This window comes from Pantherophis guttatus, chromosome 5 (assembly GCF_059756535.1).
Source record: "Pantherophis guttatus breed Tessera chromosome 5, ASM5975653v1, whole genome shotgun sequence".
NCBI classification, from domain to species: Eukaryota; Metazoa; Chordata; class Lepidosauria; order Squamata; family Colubridae; genus Pantherophis; species Pantherophis guttatus.
The window spans coordinates 36,358,662-36,377,725 of NC_142067.1; the positions used below are offsets into that span (position 1 = coordinate 36,358,662).

The 19,064-nt window shown below is 34.9% G+C and overlaps 1 protein-coding gene across 1 annotated transcript in view; it reads right to left on the reverse strand.

The window, feature by feature from the left end:
* Nucleotides 1–8,260: 8,260 nt before the first annotated feature.
* Nucleotides 8,261–19,064, reverse strand: part of MORC1 (MORC family CW-type zinc finger 1) — a 63,923-nt gene continuing 53,119 nt past the window's right edge. Inside the window, exons 22-29 of the mRNA XM_087871537.1 lie at nucleotides 18,914–19,013; nucleotides 15,955–16,095; nucleotides 14,810–14,900; nucleotides 12,154–12,286; nucleotides 11,161–11,171; nucleotides 10,853–10,903; nucleotides 10,129–10,392; nucleotides 8,261–8,705 (exon numbers count right to left, since the gene is read on the reverse strand). Of these exons, the coding sequence (XP_087727663.1) occupies nucleotides 8,595–8,705; nucleotides 10,129–10,392; nucleotides 10,853–10,903; nucleotides 11,161–11,171; nucleotides 12,154–12,286; nucleotides 14,810–14,900; nucleotides 15,955–16,095; nucleotides 18,914–19,013 (902 nt within the window). The 3' untranslated portion in view covers nucleotides 8,261–8,594. The remainder of the gene's footprint in view (nucleotides 8,706–10,128; nucleotides 10,393–10,852; nucleotides 10,904–11,160; nucleotides 11,172–12,153; nucleotides 12,287–14,809; nucleotides 14,901–15,954; nucleotides 16,096–18,913; nucleotides 19,014–19,064) is intronic.

Here is a 19,064-nt window from a genome sequence, read left to right on the forward strand (position 1 = left end):
CAGTAATTGTAGGCAGCTGGCAACTAAGTGCTACTTTAACAGCACTTAGTCCACTGCGCCACCAAGGCTGATGATAAATAAGTAAAAGTATTGTTATATGAAACGTATCTGCTGTGCCACTCTATCTTCTATTGAAGAACAATAAATGCTCATACAAAAAGCTTATTAAAATCAAGCTAATTTAAGCGAATAAAAAGTTCAAATTCTAAACCATATGACTAAATGACACACAATATTTACAAATTCTAAGCCCAATCTTAACTCTTGTACACATTAGCTGCCACATTCCTAAACATCACAGATATACTTTCCTGATTTCATGAGAAATTTGTATAGGATGACTTCTGGTTCTTATTTTTATATATATTTAAATCCTATTTCTTTGAAAAGTGATTTCATTTTTGTCAATCTCTACATCCAAGCCACTGATGACTTTTAACTTTGAGTTAATTCATCCATTGTGTCCCTACCCCACAAGATGTGATGGATAAATTCAGTCAAGTATAGGCTTGAAATGCTATGCAGATTTTGATCTGGTATGGAAATTGTGAGGACTGCAGGAGGCCAAACAAGTTAAAATTAAACCCTAGCAGGTTAGAAGTACTGTTTTTCTGCAAACATCTGGGCTCTGCAAAAAAACATGTTCCTGTTCTATTCCTTCTGTGGTTTAAAAGTTTTGCCCCTTGCAGCTCCTGGTTGGACTTGTCTAGGCTAATGTTGAGTCACATTAATGACCATCCCTTCTACTGAAGCCCATCCTGAGTCGGCATCTTCTACCCATCAGCTGGGATGTCAAAGAGAGCTAGCACCATGTGCAGAACTAATGCAACTGACAGGTCATGGACCCAGAGAGAAAACAGCACGTTAGGAGAGATCTTCCTTGTTTCAACTATGTTTTCCTGAGCACCTGCTTGCTATTAAATGAGGACAGGCATGGTCTGTGCTATATTGTGCTACTGATTTTGTTTTTGTTTTTAATGCTGTGAGTCATACAGAGTCTTATGGAGTTACCTGGCCTCTAAATTAAACAAACAAACATGACACGTACCACCATTTCCACCCATTGGCAGGTAATATTTCATGGGAGAGAAAGCAAAGTCAAAGGAATTCTCATATCCTTTAACTTGGACCATAATATATAAGGGCGCCGCTGTGAAAGAATGGGAAAGGAATGAGCAAGCAAGCTATTAAAGGGAAGTTTCAGAAAATATTACTGAATCCTGAGAAAGAGGACAGCATCAGAAAGAAACTCAAAATATCCTCACTTTAATTTTTTTGTTTTGGTAGAAGATGGAGTAAGATTGTTAGTTTACAATCTTGCAACAATAAACATCATTCTTAGAAACCCTGCTGTGTCTGTTTTTTGACCTTGCCTCAAAGATCTGATACATATCATTTATTACTTTCATTACTGTGGCAAGATAGGGATTAGCAATAGGGCCAATGTACAGTTGTATCAGCATACCTTTATGTAACTCCCGAAAGGTATGGATAGCATTTTAACTTAAATGTATGTAGGAGAAAATCCATCTGAAGAACTGCAACCCAGTTCTAGTGTATCATATATGAAAATGTAGTTTTCAGATGATATGATCTGAAATCATATAACCTTTTTCAAGTCTTAATCATATGTAATCAAGGGATTATACTACACAATAACACATTAACTCCAGCAATACTTCTCACCTGTTAATTATTCAAGGTAGACCAGACTATGAAACCAAAGCCATACATCAGTGCTACATTTATTATAAGGTTATAGTAACAGAATCTTAGAAGTCTGAATGAGCTTTCCCTGCCTGCCTTTTATCTTTCTGAGGACTACAGATTTTTTTTAAAAATATTTTTGTTACTAGTTTTAGCCAAACAAAATCAGATAATTACATTTACATAATATAAAGATATAGAGAGAGAGAAAAGAAAAAAAAAGAAACATATACCAAGTACCAAGGAGATGTATTGCAGTGTAAATAAAGAGACAAGTATTATACATATGAAAGTTTGATATATATATTATAAATAATTGCTACTGTTATTGAGATAAACCATAAAGTCCATTAAGTTTAGTAAAATTGTGGTTCCTGCCTCTGATTCCACTTTTTCATTGTGCAGTTTCTTTTAAGTTGGTACATAATTATTTCTAAACATTTTAATATTTTGTTTATAGTAATACCTAAGTATTTGAAAGATGTATATGCTATTGGGATTCCTAAAACTCCATATTCCATTTGAATATTTTGGGATATATTGGGAAAACTTTAAATGTGATTCATGAAAATTAACTACTCCTGACACTTCTGCAAATTCCTCTAATTCTGTAATATAACTATCTGACTAAGAAGCATTTGATAGTTAGTATATATAGTCTATAAATAGATTTAAAAGATATGCTTTATCTCTTATTTTATACCATTGATCTGATTATTGGATTTAAGACCTATTGCCACTGCTTCTATAGTTAAGCTGAATAATAAGTGATAAGAAACTGCTTAGTACTGCTTGAAATTATAATGGATTTGAATCATAACAGTTAATTAAGTCTATAAATATCTTCAATTATCTTATAGATCCTAGAGCTAAATTTAAATTTAATTAATACTTGTTTTAAAAACTATACTTTAAGAGAATCAAAGGCTTTTAATATATCTAAAAACATATGCTTAATGAAGACTTATTAATTTTAGTAATTTGTATAATAGTTTTCTGTTTTGAGTAAATTTATTACAGTGTGAAATAAAACCAGATTGATTTATATGGTTAATTTTACTAGTAATAACTTTTAATTGGTTAGCTAAAAAATTAGTGTAGTTTATAATCTGTATTGAGAAACAATAAGTGCTTATAAAATGCCAAATCCTGGGAGTCTTTATTCAATTTAAGGATCAAAATTATCTTAGACTATTTCCAGATTCTGGTATTCTTGGTGCAATGCATTGTATAAAAGTAAAAATTCAGGAATTGAAATAAATTTTGAAATCCTTTATGCATTCCAATCTGAGATTTTAATACATCAATATTGAGGTTCCCCCCCCTTTACAGGGTTAATCCTGTAAGGAATTACAGCTTTCTGGTGTTGTTTCCTAACCTAATTTTTATTGCCCTGCTTACAGAAACTGCCACTCAGTTAACCCTTATTACATTCTTGGCAGTACGCCTAGACTTACTGCTGATTCCGGTTCCAGAGCTTCTCGGAGTTGTTGTTGTTTTTTTTTACTTTCTTAAAGGGGAAGGGTTGTTTTAAGCTTTTTACATCGCTGTTGGGAGGAAATGCTCCCCTGTTGGAGTTCTTCCAGCTAGGATGCAATGATCAGCACTTTGAAGAAATAATTGAATAACGAAGCAGAAGCTTTTAATGACAAGGAACCAACATGAGTGACATTCAGCTGGCTAGCTAGAAAGATTGACATTCAAACATGAGTTTACATACCTTTTCTGACTTTTGGTCTAAAACTGGTTTTTGGTGAAGTTTAATTCTGTGCTTGGTGATGTTTAATCCTGTGTTTAGTGATGAGATAATTTTCCCTATTCAGCTTTGTTTAGAAGGAAAAAAGTTAATCTCTGTTCCTGAAAAGAAGCAACTTCGGAAATCTGACTAGTTCCTGTGTCTATTTGTTCTGGTAATTGGTTTAACAAGCAACAGATACTCTGTTTGCTCCTTGGCTTCATTCTGGAGAGCTTAAATGACCTCTCTGCTAAATGGTTTCACTTGGCTGCTGATAGTTATCATTGCATTTTAACCATTTTAATTCCTCAAGGTGCTCTGGCACCCTCCCTGATTTGTAACTCCACTTTGCAAGTATTTCTAATGTAATGGTTGGTATTTAGGGCAGCTTTTTGCAAGCAAAGAAGCTTTTTGTATTTTTGTACAGGTAATCCTTGACTTACAAGTTACAATGGCACTGAAAAAAGTGACTTATGACTGTTTTTCACACTTACAACCGTTGCAGCAAACTGTCATTAGGGCAAATAAGCAATGTCACATGACACCTGGCCACACCCACCCAGTCACATGAAGCACCGCAGTTGTGAAATGAGTAACACGGTTGTTAAGAATGCTGCAACGGGCATAAATGATGACCGGTCATAAGTGCGAAGATCAATCAAAAGTGTGAGGACCTTTTTCTATAGCCCTCTATAGAGGGCTTCAGTCCTCTATAGCAGTGGTCCCCAACCCCCGGTCCGCGGACCGGTGCCGGGCCGTGAAGTACCTGGCACCGGGCCGCGCAGCGGCCGGGGGACATGAACGCTGCAGCGCAAAGGCTCCTGGGCCGTGCGCAATGGGCCGTGCGCAAAAGCTCCTGGGCTGTGCCCCCACCCTTGCGCGCGCTCAGCGGGCCGCGGCGATAAAAAGGTTGGGGACCACTGCTCTATAGGGCTGAAAAAATGTGCATAGGGACTGCTCAGAGGGCTGAAAAAGTTAATTTTGACCGGTCCTCGCACTTTTGACCGGTCCTCACACTTACAACTGTCCTCACATTTTACATTTTGCGCCCTATCTTGTAACTGTGGTGAAGAGAAGTAGTTGTGAAATGAGTGATATGTTGTTAAGAATGCTGCAACCGGCATAAATGTGAGGGTGGTCATAAGTGCGAGGACTGGTCAGAAATGACTTTTTTCAGCCCTCTGAGTAGTCCCTATCCACATAGCCACACCCACCCAGTCACATGACCACCAAGCCACGCCCCAAAATAAGTTACACCCACAGAACCGGTTGTTAAAAAATTTGAATCCCACCACTGGATTTAACACAAGTAACCATCCTTTTTATTTTGATAATCTCCAGACTTCTGATATTTAAAGAAATAATTTTATATTGCTCTAACATTACCTACATTTTTAGAATATCTCTACTTTCCCTAGCAGTTTTCATCCTGCAACTAAAAAAGTTATTAAAATCTTATTGATCACAGCCTGATTCTATGGAAAGCCAGTATATAGCATTAATATTCCCCCCTTCCCTGCATTAATACCAGTGGTGGGTTGCTACTGGTTTGCCCCGGATTGGGCGAACAGGTAACAGTAGCGGTGGGAGGTTCCACCCACCCATCCAGACATCTCTGTACATGCACAGAAGCATTGCGTGTGCGCGCCCCCACAAGCGAACCGGTAACGATGGGATTTGAATTCCACTACTGATTAATACCGTTTCCCTGTTTCCTTAGAAAATCTCTTTCCACCGTTGTTCCTCTCTCCATGCCATCCGCTGTCCTATATCATGCCTCTATTCCCAACCTCCCTCCCCACCAATTCCACTTTTTACAGAGGATCCTTAATGGATCATCTTCAGTCTAAGGATTTGTAAGACCTAGTGGGCTTCTTTCTCCCTGTCACTAGCCAATAAACTCTCAGATTTAATTACAATAGCTCCTTAGCCATATTTTTACCTATGTTATTTTTAAATTTTATTCACTCGTATTTAACTCCCTTCTTTCCCCCCTTCTTCTAGGCCTCCAAATTCAAACAGGATGATACAGTTAATATAATTTCTTTTATTCCACAGTTCAGTGCAGCATGCTTATCTAATCTGCAGCTTGTGATTAAATCTGCTTTCCACAGTTCCAAGGATAAATCCTAATTTGTTTGCTCTTTCCCTTGTTAGAAAACTCTGCCACAAGTTGTGCATATAAATTTAATAAATACATAAATAAAAATAAATCTCTGTCAAACCTGAATAAAATTTTGTCCTTATGGCATAAAAATCATTAACTTAAAAGGGAATCCCCACTTACATCAAATTTCTGTCAGTGGTTTAAATTCCTTTTTTTTTGCTGCAATGTAGCTATACTGATTATCTTAGAAAAAGAATATTAATTATCTCATTTATTCTCATCCAGCTCATGTGATTTTCTTATAATTTTATCTTTTTAGATCTCTGTTTACAAATTAAGCAAAATGTCTCTAGGTTTCTGTGTGCTCCTAGAAGAGTAAAACCAATAAGCAGGTTCAATACCATTATTTGTTAAGTTCAAATCATTGCTTGGGTCATTAATTTTAGAGATGAGACATGTAGTCAGATTAGTTTTCCCAGTTTTCTCTGACTCCTTTAAGTTATTTTTCCAGCTGTGATTCCACAAACCTGTCAAGTCAATTTTTAGTTCGGAGATAGTCTTTTGAGACTTGCCTATCTGAAGTATTACTTATAGCCATATCGCAGACTTTGTGTTTCCTTAAATTGTTCATCCAAATCTGCCAAACTTTTAGTCCCACAGCATGTTCATCCCGTTCTGTCTTCAACTCTCTTTTGTTTTATTAACTAATTAACCTCCATATTGAATGTCTGCCCATGACTGTGTCTTTGGGCAGTGCTTTCTTCCTTAATATCCTATTTAAATCATTTTTAAATGGTTCATGTCAGTGGTGAAATCCAATTTTTTTTACTACCAGTTCTGTGGGCGTGGCTTGGTGGGTGTGGCTTGTGGGCTTGGCAGGGGAAGGATACTGCAAAATCTCCATTCCCACTCCACTCCAGGGAAATGTTCCTGCAAAATCTCCATTCCCACTTTTGAACTACTCAAAATTTCCGCTGCCGGTTCTCCGGACTGCTCAAAATTTCCGCTACCGGTTCTCCGAACTGCTCAAAAGTTCTGCTACCAGTTCTCCAGAACCTGTCAGAACCTGCTGGATTTCACCCCTGGTTCATGTTGTAGAAGAAGCCAGGGGGGCCTAGGCAAGATAGGAATCAGCCTAGAATCTATATGATTTATTTTTATTTATTTTATTTTATTAGTCATATTTCTATGCCGCCCACTCTCCGAGGACTCTGGGCGGTTTACACCAAAGACAGTATACTAAATAGCATATTGCCCCCTAACAATCTGGGTCCTCATTTTACCCACCTTGGAAGGATGGAAGGCTGAGTCAACCTTGAGCAGGTGAGATTTGATCTGCTGATCTAGCAGTCAGCTGAAGTAGCTGCAGTACTGCACCCTAACCACTGCACCACCTCGACTCTATGATGCCACAAGCAGACTAAGTTCAATTCCTCTTGAATTCCGTTAACCCATATCTAATGCTAAAATAGCGCTAATCATTAGTTGACTAGTTTCTTCTGCAAAGCACAGAGCACATGCGGAATAAATCAGTTTAATTGAAACTTAACACGTGGCTCTAGTTTTTCAAGCCTGACAGTTTGATATTATAAGGCTTTGTGATGTTACTTGTACTAGTTTCAGATGCAGTTATAATTTAGATCAATGTATTTAGCAGTATCCTGTTGTTTTCAAGATATTAAAACATTAACTTCTTGAAGGTATTTTTTTAATTTGTCAAAAAATAATAAGAAAAACAGCAGGATTTCTAATCTTTAAACATTATGTTATTAGTTTTATCACATTAAGTTGATTAATTTTGAACTGAATTTTCACAACAAAAATTCTTCAGTCTCATGCTAAACCATTAATTCATAAGCTAATGATTCATTATCATTGGATTGTCTAATTTATGAGCCATAAATTTACATAGAAATGTTTTCATTGCAGCTGACCAATAGTTAAGGCTCATAAACCAACCTGGATATTTGAGGTCTAAAAGCCACATAGAGAAACTAATTGGTGATTTCAGAGAGTAGGATTATGGCAAAGAGAAAAATATGCCATAATAGATGGAACAATTGAAACAGAATAAAAAAAGTCAGTTACAGGTGATTATTTCAGGCTTCTAGAAAGAAAGCAGGAAGAAACTATAGATTGGATACTTGAAATGATTGGAAGGAAGAGAAATATCCTGCAAGGTATACTTAAACTCTATTGAGCTCTATCAACTCAAGGAAGAAACAGCAGGGGTGAATAGAGCAATAGCAGGAGATTGGAAATCTTTGTGCCATTTAAAGCTCTGATTAGCTATCTCTCTTCTGGTAACCCTGAGCACTTTGTCATCTTTGTGTCAGTATAATATATATGCTATATCATTTTCTTCACCAAAAATGATATATACTTTGCAATTCCAAAACACGATTGTGATAAAGCTGGTATAAAAGTAGAGTGATTGGATAAAGCATTCAATAGGTCTTATGCTAAAGATTTGTTTGCTTTAAAATAATTTTAAGATATGATATTCATTACAGTCTAGATATGCTTTTCAATAATTGCCTTGGATTAAATATTTCCCTTAATAAGTACATGTCAATGACTTCAGTCAATCAAGCTTTAAATTAGCTTTATTTATGAGGTGTAGTAAATTTTAATAACTTGTCATAACAAACTTCAATTTTCATGCAAAAAAGTTATATAATGTTCATGAAGTTATTTCAAAACAATAAAAGTAAACAAAATTATTTTAATAATTTTTACAATAATTCCAACAGAATATTCAAAAGAGTATAGACTATAGAATACAAATCATTTAGCAAATATTTTCTTGCTAAACTTCACCCATATACTTTAAAGTAAACGGTCTTCATGGACTGGTTCCAATAATTTCAAAATATAACATAAAAGGCAACTTAGAACTTTAATTGTTATCACTATTAACATGGAAGACTTCTGCAGAATAACTGTAGATTATTAACCTTTTGTTATCTGCATATATATCTGCATCTTATTATACATTATAAAGCGTTACATACTCTCCCATTTTCTTTATCCAACAACGTAGATTCACTTATGTCGGAAGTTAGTAGTTATAGGAACCAATGGATGAGTGATTTCTTGGTTTAAACATTCTTCCAGGATGGTATCGACATGTTCCAGATTATTTATAACAAGATTCTGAAACAACAGACGGCAAACATGCATTGCTGTTATAGTAACAGCTCCAGAGAGAATTAAGCTAAATAGCCCCTTTGACTAAAACAGTGTATCACAGGCAACTGTGGTATGCAATGATTTTCTTAGAATGGAAAATTTAAAAACAAAAAGTCACTGGAAAAAATAATTTTTGTTCAGACATTTGGTTATGCATAATGTATGCTTGCCCTATCCCCAACCTCTGATACTTCTGTGTTCTATCCTAATCTTGTAATGCTAGATATGAACATTTATTTGGATCTGAATTTTCATTATTAATAGGGCTTAGGGGATAGCTTCATCCGTTGTTCCAACTATGTAGCCAGAACTTACAGAGTGGGACAGCACATTCATTGTTATAACGGATTGCATATTTTATTCAGCCTTAAAGCCTAAATAAGGCTAATCTCCATCAGAAAAATAACAGCCAGGGAAAATATTTTCATCCTCAGTCTCCCTCCTGTTTTGCAAATCATTATTTCCTTTTCTGAGTGGCTTTTTAGTGTTTTGGAGTATATTTGGAGATCTATATATTAAGACCTGTATATATAGATCTGTTGCATATAATTTATATTGGAAATTATATAATTTTATACCTTATCTTATTATTTTATCTTTTAAAATAATATATTAAAACAATTTATTGTATAATGTCTGTTATTTCTGTGAAATAATGGTGCAGCTTTAGAGCAAAGTTATCTAAGACTGAATCACTTGTATTAAAAATTCTAATAGAATCAACAGTAATATTCAAATTAAAAGAATTGAATAATCTAGGATTCCATTTTATTTTGTTACACTGTTATATAAAAATAACCTGTTTCCCCCAAAATAAGACATCCCCTGGTACTAAGCCTAATCGGGATTTTGAGCACATGGCAATAAGGCCAAACACTTATTCAGGGTTCAAAAAAATATAAGACAGAGTCTTATTTTCAGGGAAACACGGTAAGTAAGAATTTTAAGGATCAGCTTGTCTAGTGTTTTAAAAATCACTCTATGTATCAACTAATACATAAAGATGGACATCAGAAGTATCTGCCAATAATTTGGTTAATCATTTAAGTTTTAATGTTTATCTCATTGGTTAAATTAAAGTATGCTGCTGATCAGGGAAAAGACATTCCTTCTTACTTAATATTTCAGTGGAAACAGCATTTGCCAAATAAATGGCATCTTTAATATTTTCTATTGCTTATAATTCTAAAACATAAATAGTCCATAAACCTTTAAAAAAATATTTCCTTGGGTTCCTATAAGCCTCATTTGGATTGCAGTCCTGTTGGAAATACTGAAACAAACCATATTTTCTGTGACATAGAATGATAATACTGAAATAAAACTTTTGCAGAAATAGAATTTAGTTTAATTGCATATAATATTGCAATTGAATAATAGCACTTACGGGATTCATTCTTGATAGCAATATGGCTATATTTCTCCGAAGATGTTCAAGCTTTTTTTGGGTTGCTTTTACTTGTTCTTTGCGTAGATGAATTTGTTTTTCAATGGCATAGACTTTTTGAAAGCAGTGTTCTTCTTGACGCTGGAGTTTTTTGGAAAGTTGTCTTTCATACTGTGAGAAATACTGAAATATATGCTTAAATGTTTGCAATTTACTACAAATTTTAAGCAAAATTTTACATTCTACTGTGCAACATTCTTCCATCTACATGAGCCGGATGCGTCACACGCTGGCCACGCCCGGTTTAGCAAAGGGGAAAACAAGTCCCGATATGTCATGTGATGACGCCGTGACAACGCAAATTTGACACTCCTGCATTAAGGAAACTATCCTTCTCCTTTTAAACAATTGCTCAACTTCTCTATGGAAGGAGTTCTCCATAGCATAACATCCAAGACACTGCAATCGCCCCCAAAGCAACCATAAACATATTTCAACTATGCAACTGGCCATTCGAGGGAACTACAGATTCCAACAGAATTTGTAACAATGCTAGCAGCTGAATGTCTTACATATGTAATGAGGAACATTCTTTTTGTATTAAGCATACTATGAAGCAACACAATCTTATGAATTGCATTTCACTATTATTTTTTTCAAGAATATATCTATTAGCAATGATGAAAATCAGTTCAGAAAATATTTGTCATATTTTATATTTTACCTGATCAATGGATAAAACGACAGTCTTACTGTGATCCCAATGTCTTTTTAACTATTTTTACAAAAAATGAACAAAAAGAAAAATAAGTATAAGAAATTGTTATCACATAGCTTAATCATACAAAGAATCAAACTACAGTGACTTTAATCGTATAGTTTTGCCTTTCAGAAGTAGAAATATTTCAGAAAGAATCAAATTCATATTAGACCCTAATATAGAACGTTTGGTCTAGTGATTAAGGTATTAGACTAGGAGCTGGGAAACCCACGTTCTTATCTTGCAATATCCACAAAAGCCAGATGATTAACTTTTGGCATCCCTAGAAAGATATAATGGTAAATCACTTCTAAAAATATTTTCAAGAAAATTGCATGTAGAAAATTGCAATATGTAGTTACCAGGAATCAAAACTACCTCAAAGTCACCAAAACATATACAAACAAAAGGAGAATCTAAAAATGTCTTGGACAAACATGGAATGGAAATAATAAAAGTAACAAATGAAATAAAAGTGGGCTTCAAATACTAAGGTTACACATATCACAGTTCCAATCTGAGATCATATCACCAACCCTGCAATTTGCATTGTCAAGAAGATCCTAGGTATGGTGGGTTCCTTAAGATAAGCAGAAATACAGCTGGGGAATAATATTGCATTGGCTATTACAGTAATATAAAATAAAAGTTAGTATGAGAATCTGAATTTAGTTAAGAGGCCTTGTCTGCATTTTTTAAAATATAAAATCAACATTTGGTTATTGTATCAAAAAGAGAGATTGTTATTTCTGTTAAAAGCAAGCAACATGGATTTTCAAGGGCCATGCAACTAAGATTTGCCTTTATTTACTGATTTCAATGTAGTAAATACACAAAGAGACTTAGAAAAAAATTGAAAATTACAATAACATTAATTATCCTTTTTAAATTACTTTTTAGGTCTTTATACTTTTTAATAGTTTTATATTGTAACCCATGCCAAGTATAGTGAATTTGTGGCATATACATTTTTACAAACAAAACAGTTTAGCATGGTTAATTGCTCAATTTCATCCCCAATTTTGAAGAAACAAACAAATTATGGAAAATAAATTCTATATGCAACTGTTTATGCTCACTAAGCTGCCAGATGTTTGCCAGTGGAAATTTGCAAGGCAGTCTAAGGAGGAATCCGTAACTAATTTTCCTTCTAAGGTAAGAGTCTATATTGGAGGGCCTAAGAAGGAAAGAACTAGAAGCCTTCCTGATGTGCCTTTAGAAACAAAAATGAAGATAAAGAAATCTGCAGTTGTGACATGCAATACCTGTAGCAGGTTTGTTCTCTTGCCGAAGAATCTGGCATATATTTGCAGAATCTACAAACTTTGTAGCAGTCCTTGAAGAATATGTGAAAGGATGGAGTAGTGATGGGCTATGCTTTGAGTGTATGTAACCAACCTAATGAGAGAATGATTGGTTCAGACAAAGAAGGTATTAGAACATAAACTCATAGTTAAAAAAAGGAGCCAAGTAAATCAGGAAGCCCAGAGGATAACGGTAACAATTGGAAGCAAGAGATACAGATGATCTTCTGCAGTACTAGAATTCAGAAACAATTTTCAGTTTCTCTTAGGCTCCGAGTTTTCAGAAGAAAAATAGAAGCAAAACAGGACAGTGAATATCTCAATAAAGGAGTTGTGATAGTGAATTTGAAACTGAAACAAGCAAGTTTGAAGCATAAGTCAATTTGGTTAGGGTTAGGAGGACTTTAAATGAATGATTAGCTATACACATGATACCAATCGAAGAGTCTGTTTCTGAGATAAATGTCTGAGTTTCCTGGTAAGTGCTAGCAGGAGATAGATTTAATTCCCTCAGAAAAAAAGGAAGAAAAGGCAAAAATGTATTTGGGGAAAGCATAATGACTTTGATTATGGTTAGAAGTGCTTTAAATTTAATATGCATGGATTGGAGATGAAAACCCTGAATTAAGAACTTTAGATAAAGGCTTAAGTGCTAGAGAAAAAAGTGGAATTGGAAATAGTGACTATTTAAACATTGAATTAAAAATAAGAAAGAAAATTGGAGCATAAGGTTCGGGGCATTTGTTGGCTATGCATTAACTCTCGGAATACAGAACAAGATGAGTTTGAACCAGGGGTGCTATTCACCAGGTTCTGACAGGTGCTGGAGAACTGGTAGTGGAAATTTTGAGTAGTTCAGAGAACAGGTAGCAGAAATTTTGGTTTGAACTCTTAAGATAAGAAAGCGAATATGATTTTCTAGGTATAATAGAAACTTGGTGCAGTATCAGCTGCTGAAATACAGCTGCTGAAGGACATTTGCTTGAAAGAAGTAGAAGCAATAGAAGGGGAGGTCTTGAATTATATATTCTAAAAGTACTTACTATGTTAAAAAAAACTCAGAATGAATGAACAAAGCAGTGTTGTAAACATCATCAAGATAAAAACGAGGACAAATAAAACTGTTGCTGATGTCTACTTTTAGCTGCCTAGTGAAAGTAAAGGTACATATGATGTGTCTTCCAATAACAAATTATAAATCTTCAAAGAAAAATGGGAAGTTATAGCTACAATCCAGTCTGTATCAGGTCTCTGAACCTTCAGTTTGCACTGTCCAGAACAGTCTTATTCATTTCAGCACTGAACTATGTATAACTATATTCAAAACTGAAGTATACTGGTGTTTCCCTCACTGACAACTTTCTCCTTTGGAAAGTTGAGGAAGGTCCAAATAAGACCCCATCTTTTACATGATGCTCATTAGAATGGAAGACTTAACTGAAGAAGTGAAAGTAGCAGGAATACTGGTGGAAATGACCGTGTAAAGCTAACAAAAGCAACTAATAAGAAAATAAACTTGATAGATGTAAATGACTACAAAAGGAGAAATTAAAAGCATAATTACAAATAATTCCAATGAGAAAAAAATGAAGGCTAGAAAAAGTCTACATAAAAACCTAACTGAAGTTACAAAAATTATGGGTCATGCTAGCGAGTTCTTCACTTGTACCTCATCAAATTAGACAGAGTATCAAATGGAGTCCAATACTTAGTGACATGTTCTTCAATATTTCTATTAAGGACTTGGATGAAAAGATAGCACGCTGCTTACCCACTGAGGAGTTGGTTCCAAACTTGGTGGGATATCTTAATACAGATAGTCCTTGCGTTACAATGGCAATTGGGACCAGAATTGTTATCAGTAAGCAATGTTGTTATAAAGTGTGGCATCATATGACCACATGACTTAGTGAAGACAATACTGGCAATCCCAGTTTCCACTGCAACCCCATGATGTGTGGGTCATTAAGCCAAAGTTCCGGCAATCCCAGTTGCTGCCATTGAGTGAATCTCGTGTTGTCACCAGGTAAGAGCACACCCAGATCCAAACCATTCTTGTAAAAATGTAAGGGACCGTCTCTACTTCAACTCTCCTCATCTATCTATTTCCACATCTCTGTCCTTTTGGCCTCCTTTTGCACACCGGCCAAGGCCTCTGCATGTTGGCCAGGTCCTTCTCCTTTCATGCGGTGAACATGTCCTTCTAGATGGGAGTCTTCTTTTGTGCCAGCACAGCTAGGGTCTTCTTTTTTATACAGCCAGGTCCTCCTTTCACAAACGGAGGCCCTAGCCAACATGTGGAGGCCCTGGTCAGCTCATCACTGGCTGCACCAATGCAAAAGGCAGTGTGAATGAAGGCCCCGGCTGATACAGTAGTGGCAAGGGCAGCCAGTGGCAGCAAGTAGGTGGATGGCAAAAAGTGTTTATCAATGCCTGAATTTTGTTCTGATGTCTACAGTGGTGCTGCAATAGAACTTCAAGGTCATAAATCCCTTCATTCAGCACCATTATAACTTTGAATGAATAAATGGCGTTGAGTGAGACTACCAGTAACTATATGATATTGGCACATACGTGTTGACCCATTTATTTTAATGTAACTTAAATGTTCACTCACCTTGAACATAGATAAAACATCTTCCGGGCACATGGATGCAATATGTTCTCTTGATTTATCACATTCAGGTAAAAAATAGAGCAATATTTCTCTGAAAAGAAAACAAAGCATTGCAGCAAAATAAGCAGCCATACATGCCAGTCATTACATGGTTCTAGAAACTCCATGAAGGAGAAAGCCTTCTCTTTTTAAAGGGAAAATATGTACATACATGCTTTCTTCTTTCTAGTGGTAAGAATGGTATTCTGAGGGACTCAGAATCCAGACTTAGTACCATTTATTCTAACTTATGAGAGTCTATTTTATGCAACTGATAAAATAAAAACATTCACAAATGGTGATATCATACAAATCTGTTAGCCTTAAAGAGCCACAGGGTTCTTTATTGAAACCTGGATGATAAACATCCACTATATATTTTACTGCAGAGTTTAGGTATTCCTGTATTCAACTGAAATTATTGCCATTTTTACATTCCAATCCTTAAAACTACACTTCCACGAATTAATATATTAAAGCAAAAATGAATTGCTTTTAAAAATCCATTTAACCAATTTGTTTTCTTACTTAAAGGTGTAAGAAAAAATGAATTTCTGAGTTTCTATTCCTATCCCAAAGGAGTTCTGTGTGGTAATTAGCACCTCTGGGAGCAATTAGCAGCTCAGGAGGATTTTTCTTCTAGAGGAAAATGAATAAGCTCTTAATATTGCATTGTGACTGGCTGTATTGTAATGCAGTGATTCCTTGTTTGCATGATAGGTCCAAAATAGAGTGGGTAATGCAACAGAGTTTAACAAAAAAGTACAATTGTGCTTTTTCAAAAATGCGCTGTTCAAATTATCATGTCTGTCTGAAAACATAATTCTTTTGATTGCCTATTCAGTAAAATACAAAGGTACAATACCTCCCTCTACCCCAATTTTAATTGTCGCTCTTACTGAAATAAGTCACTAGAGAATTTTATATAAAGTATTCTTCAATACTGATTCCACAGAATGCAACTATACTTTTAAGTGGCCATTTCAACTGGTGTGAAATTCAGCCCAAAATATGACTTTGCACTGTTTACAATGACACACACTGACTAAAGTAAATTTACATTCCTTTATATATTTTATAAACTTAGAGTCTTTATGACCACTCACTTGATACGAGATGTTAATGTCTGAATCATCTTGGCTTTAGTGATGCTCTGGGAATTTTCACTTAGGTGTGAAATTTCAACTGATTTCTCTTCCACAATAAAGACTTGATCTTTGTCTTCTTTTGTAGCTTCTGTGGACCTACTGAATAGAAACACCATAGACATCATTACAAATATTACATTACAAATGTTGCATTACACCCAATGTAAGCAGATAAGAACATTAAAAACCCAACATTAAATTCTAATTAAAAGGATCAGATTGTGCACTTTTAAACCATCTCTATTTAATACTCTAGACAGCTCCTGTTATTCAATGAACACTAAGCCAAATTAACAAATAATCTGATTGGGTTTAAGTTGCTATATTTATCTCAGTAGAACACTAGGTTTTAGAACAATCCCTGCAATATTATTTACATTTCTGAGGACTCTGTGAAGATTGTTAGGTCACTTGGATTGGTATTGTATTGCCTGTTCAAAGATTTCTCAGTGAGCTTTGCAACTGCAATTTACAAATCCAGATCATTTTCTCAATCTGTTTACATTTTCAATGCACAATACTTCTTGTCTATAGGATGCCAGGTTAATCACAAAAATTTAGCTCTCTGTAAAATCAAGTGGGGCATAATAGAAGTTTTCAATCTTTTAGGTACTAACTATTACTAAAAAAAACAAAGAAATATCTATATTTTATTGTGCCTCTTTTATCAAGGATTAAATTTTTCATTACTTTTAGGCAAGCAATACAGAAGTTCAGGGGGGTCTCAACCTAAGATCTTCGGAGCTTTTCAAAACTGGCTGAAGAATTGTAAGAGTGGAAGATATTTTTTTTAAAATTGCCTATAATTATATTAACTATATTCAATAACATGCTGTGATTAAAATTCAATTTAAAATAAAAGGAAAACCGGGTTTTTGCTCTGTTTTATCCACTTTTTCTTTTCTTGACCTGACCCATTTTTTTGGGGGGGGGGGTATGGCCTCCAGCACATACACTCTATGACTTTTTAAATAAAAACAACAACAACCAAAAAGATCATGAGAGAGGCAAAATAAAATAAAATAAAATAAAAGTTGGAATTAAAATTATTGGGAGAAAAAATGACTTCATTTGAAATTACTTTGTTGCCTGGAAATGAGGAAGACTTAAGGAATCTTTTATTAAAGGTAAAAGAACATAATGCAAAACTGGTTCTCAATAAAGCCAACAAACCAAAACTCAAGATTATATCTAATGTCAGCCCAAAGCAAATATGTAGAGAAGTAGTTTTTATTATTTTATTTTATATTTTAATCTCATATTTATTCCTTTTATAAATAACTCATGACAGCAAACATACCTACCCTATCTTCCTCCTATTTTCCCCCACAACTATACAACTCTGTGAGTTGGGCTGAGAGAAAGTGACTAGTCCAAAGTAACTAATTTTATCTATATATATATCTATATATATCTATATATATCTATATATCTATATATCTATATCTATATCTATATCTATATCTATATCTATATCTATATCTATATCTATCTATATCTATATCTATATCTATATCTATATCTATATCTATATCTATATATATATATATATATATATATATATATATATAATAAGATTCACTGGAGAAGATACAGATGCTTGGCCAAAACAGATACAATAATACAAAAGAAGAAGCAATAGAAGGCAAGGTATATAAATATTAATGACAGAACTCCTAAGAATCCAAAGAAATTATTTGGAAACTAGCAAAATGATATCTACTGGGTAATAAAGAAGTAACTGAATAACAATAAGTTGTTGCCATAGGTCTCCTGAAAAAGTGGGAGTGCTTACCCTTTCTATTCTATCATCCCTTTTTCTTTTTTTCTGGAGGAAGACATGCTCATATGTATACTGCAAACTCTTGAGGACGTGTGAGTAGTCATAGCATTCATGCATGACTTCCAAAGAAATTGCTTTATGAACATGCATGGTTAGTGATGCTTTCAACAAATAAAATTGAAATCTGGCTTTAACTGCACTGAGAATTAACATGCATCAAGACAAAGCATCAACAGTTTTAAAAATAATTTAATATGAATCATGTACTAATTTATTATATCCCTATATCTATTTTTTAAAATTAATCACAATTCTAATTAATAAGTAATCATAACTTTTTGTACAATCAGAAATAACTTAATGGAAAATTCTGCTTGAGTCCTTATATTTCAAAGCATGTTTACCTCTGATCTAGCAGAATATTAATTAGATTGATGCTTTTCTAATATGCATGTATGTGATACTTTATGTATTTACCAATGTTAAGCAAATTATTATTTTAACCATGTTTATTATATGCAATTAAAATAATACCTTCACTTTGGTCTTCCTTGTCATTAAAAATATTGCACTGTTATATAGAGTATGTATTTCACTTATTCATTAATTTCATATCCTGCCTCTCCTCCAGCACCGTGATGACGAACCTATGGTACGCATGCCAGATGTGGCACACAGAGCACACTCTGTGGGCACACGCGCCATCGCCAGCTGCTCTTCCGGATTTCATCGTGTGCACGCACGCTGGCCACATGGTCTTTCTGTGAAGAGCAGCTGGCTGGTACGTGTGCGCAACGGAACCTGGAAGAGAGCAGCTGGCTGGTGCGCATGCACGCTGGACCAGCTGTCTGGTGAGCATGCGCGTGACAGAACCTGAAAGGGCAGCTGGCTGCCACGCGCATGCGCACCGACCAGCTGCTCTCTTCCGGATTCCAGTATGTTCCAGTTGCATTACATTGTCCTATTTTTTTCTACTCTGTGCAGTAGATTGGGCTGAGTAACCAGTCAAAGCCATGTAGCACAGTTCTGTGGCTGAGTTGGACTTGATTGATTCTCCTGAATCCTATGCTAATATTAAATAGTGCTAATAGCAGAAATCCAGAATTTGTCTACCAAGTGTTCCAGTACACTCACCTTTTTGAGTTTGCGGATAGCATATGCCTTTTTTTAGATTTTCCATGCTTGTGTAGACCAAGGAAACTGTCAGCTGTTTCTTCACACTGTTCCTGTTTTTCTTCATGTGGTTTAAACATTTAAGACAATAATAAAAAAAGTTATTAATCAT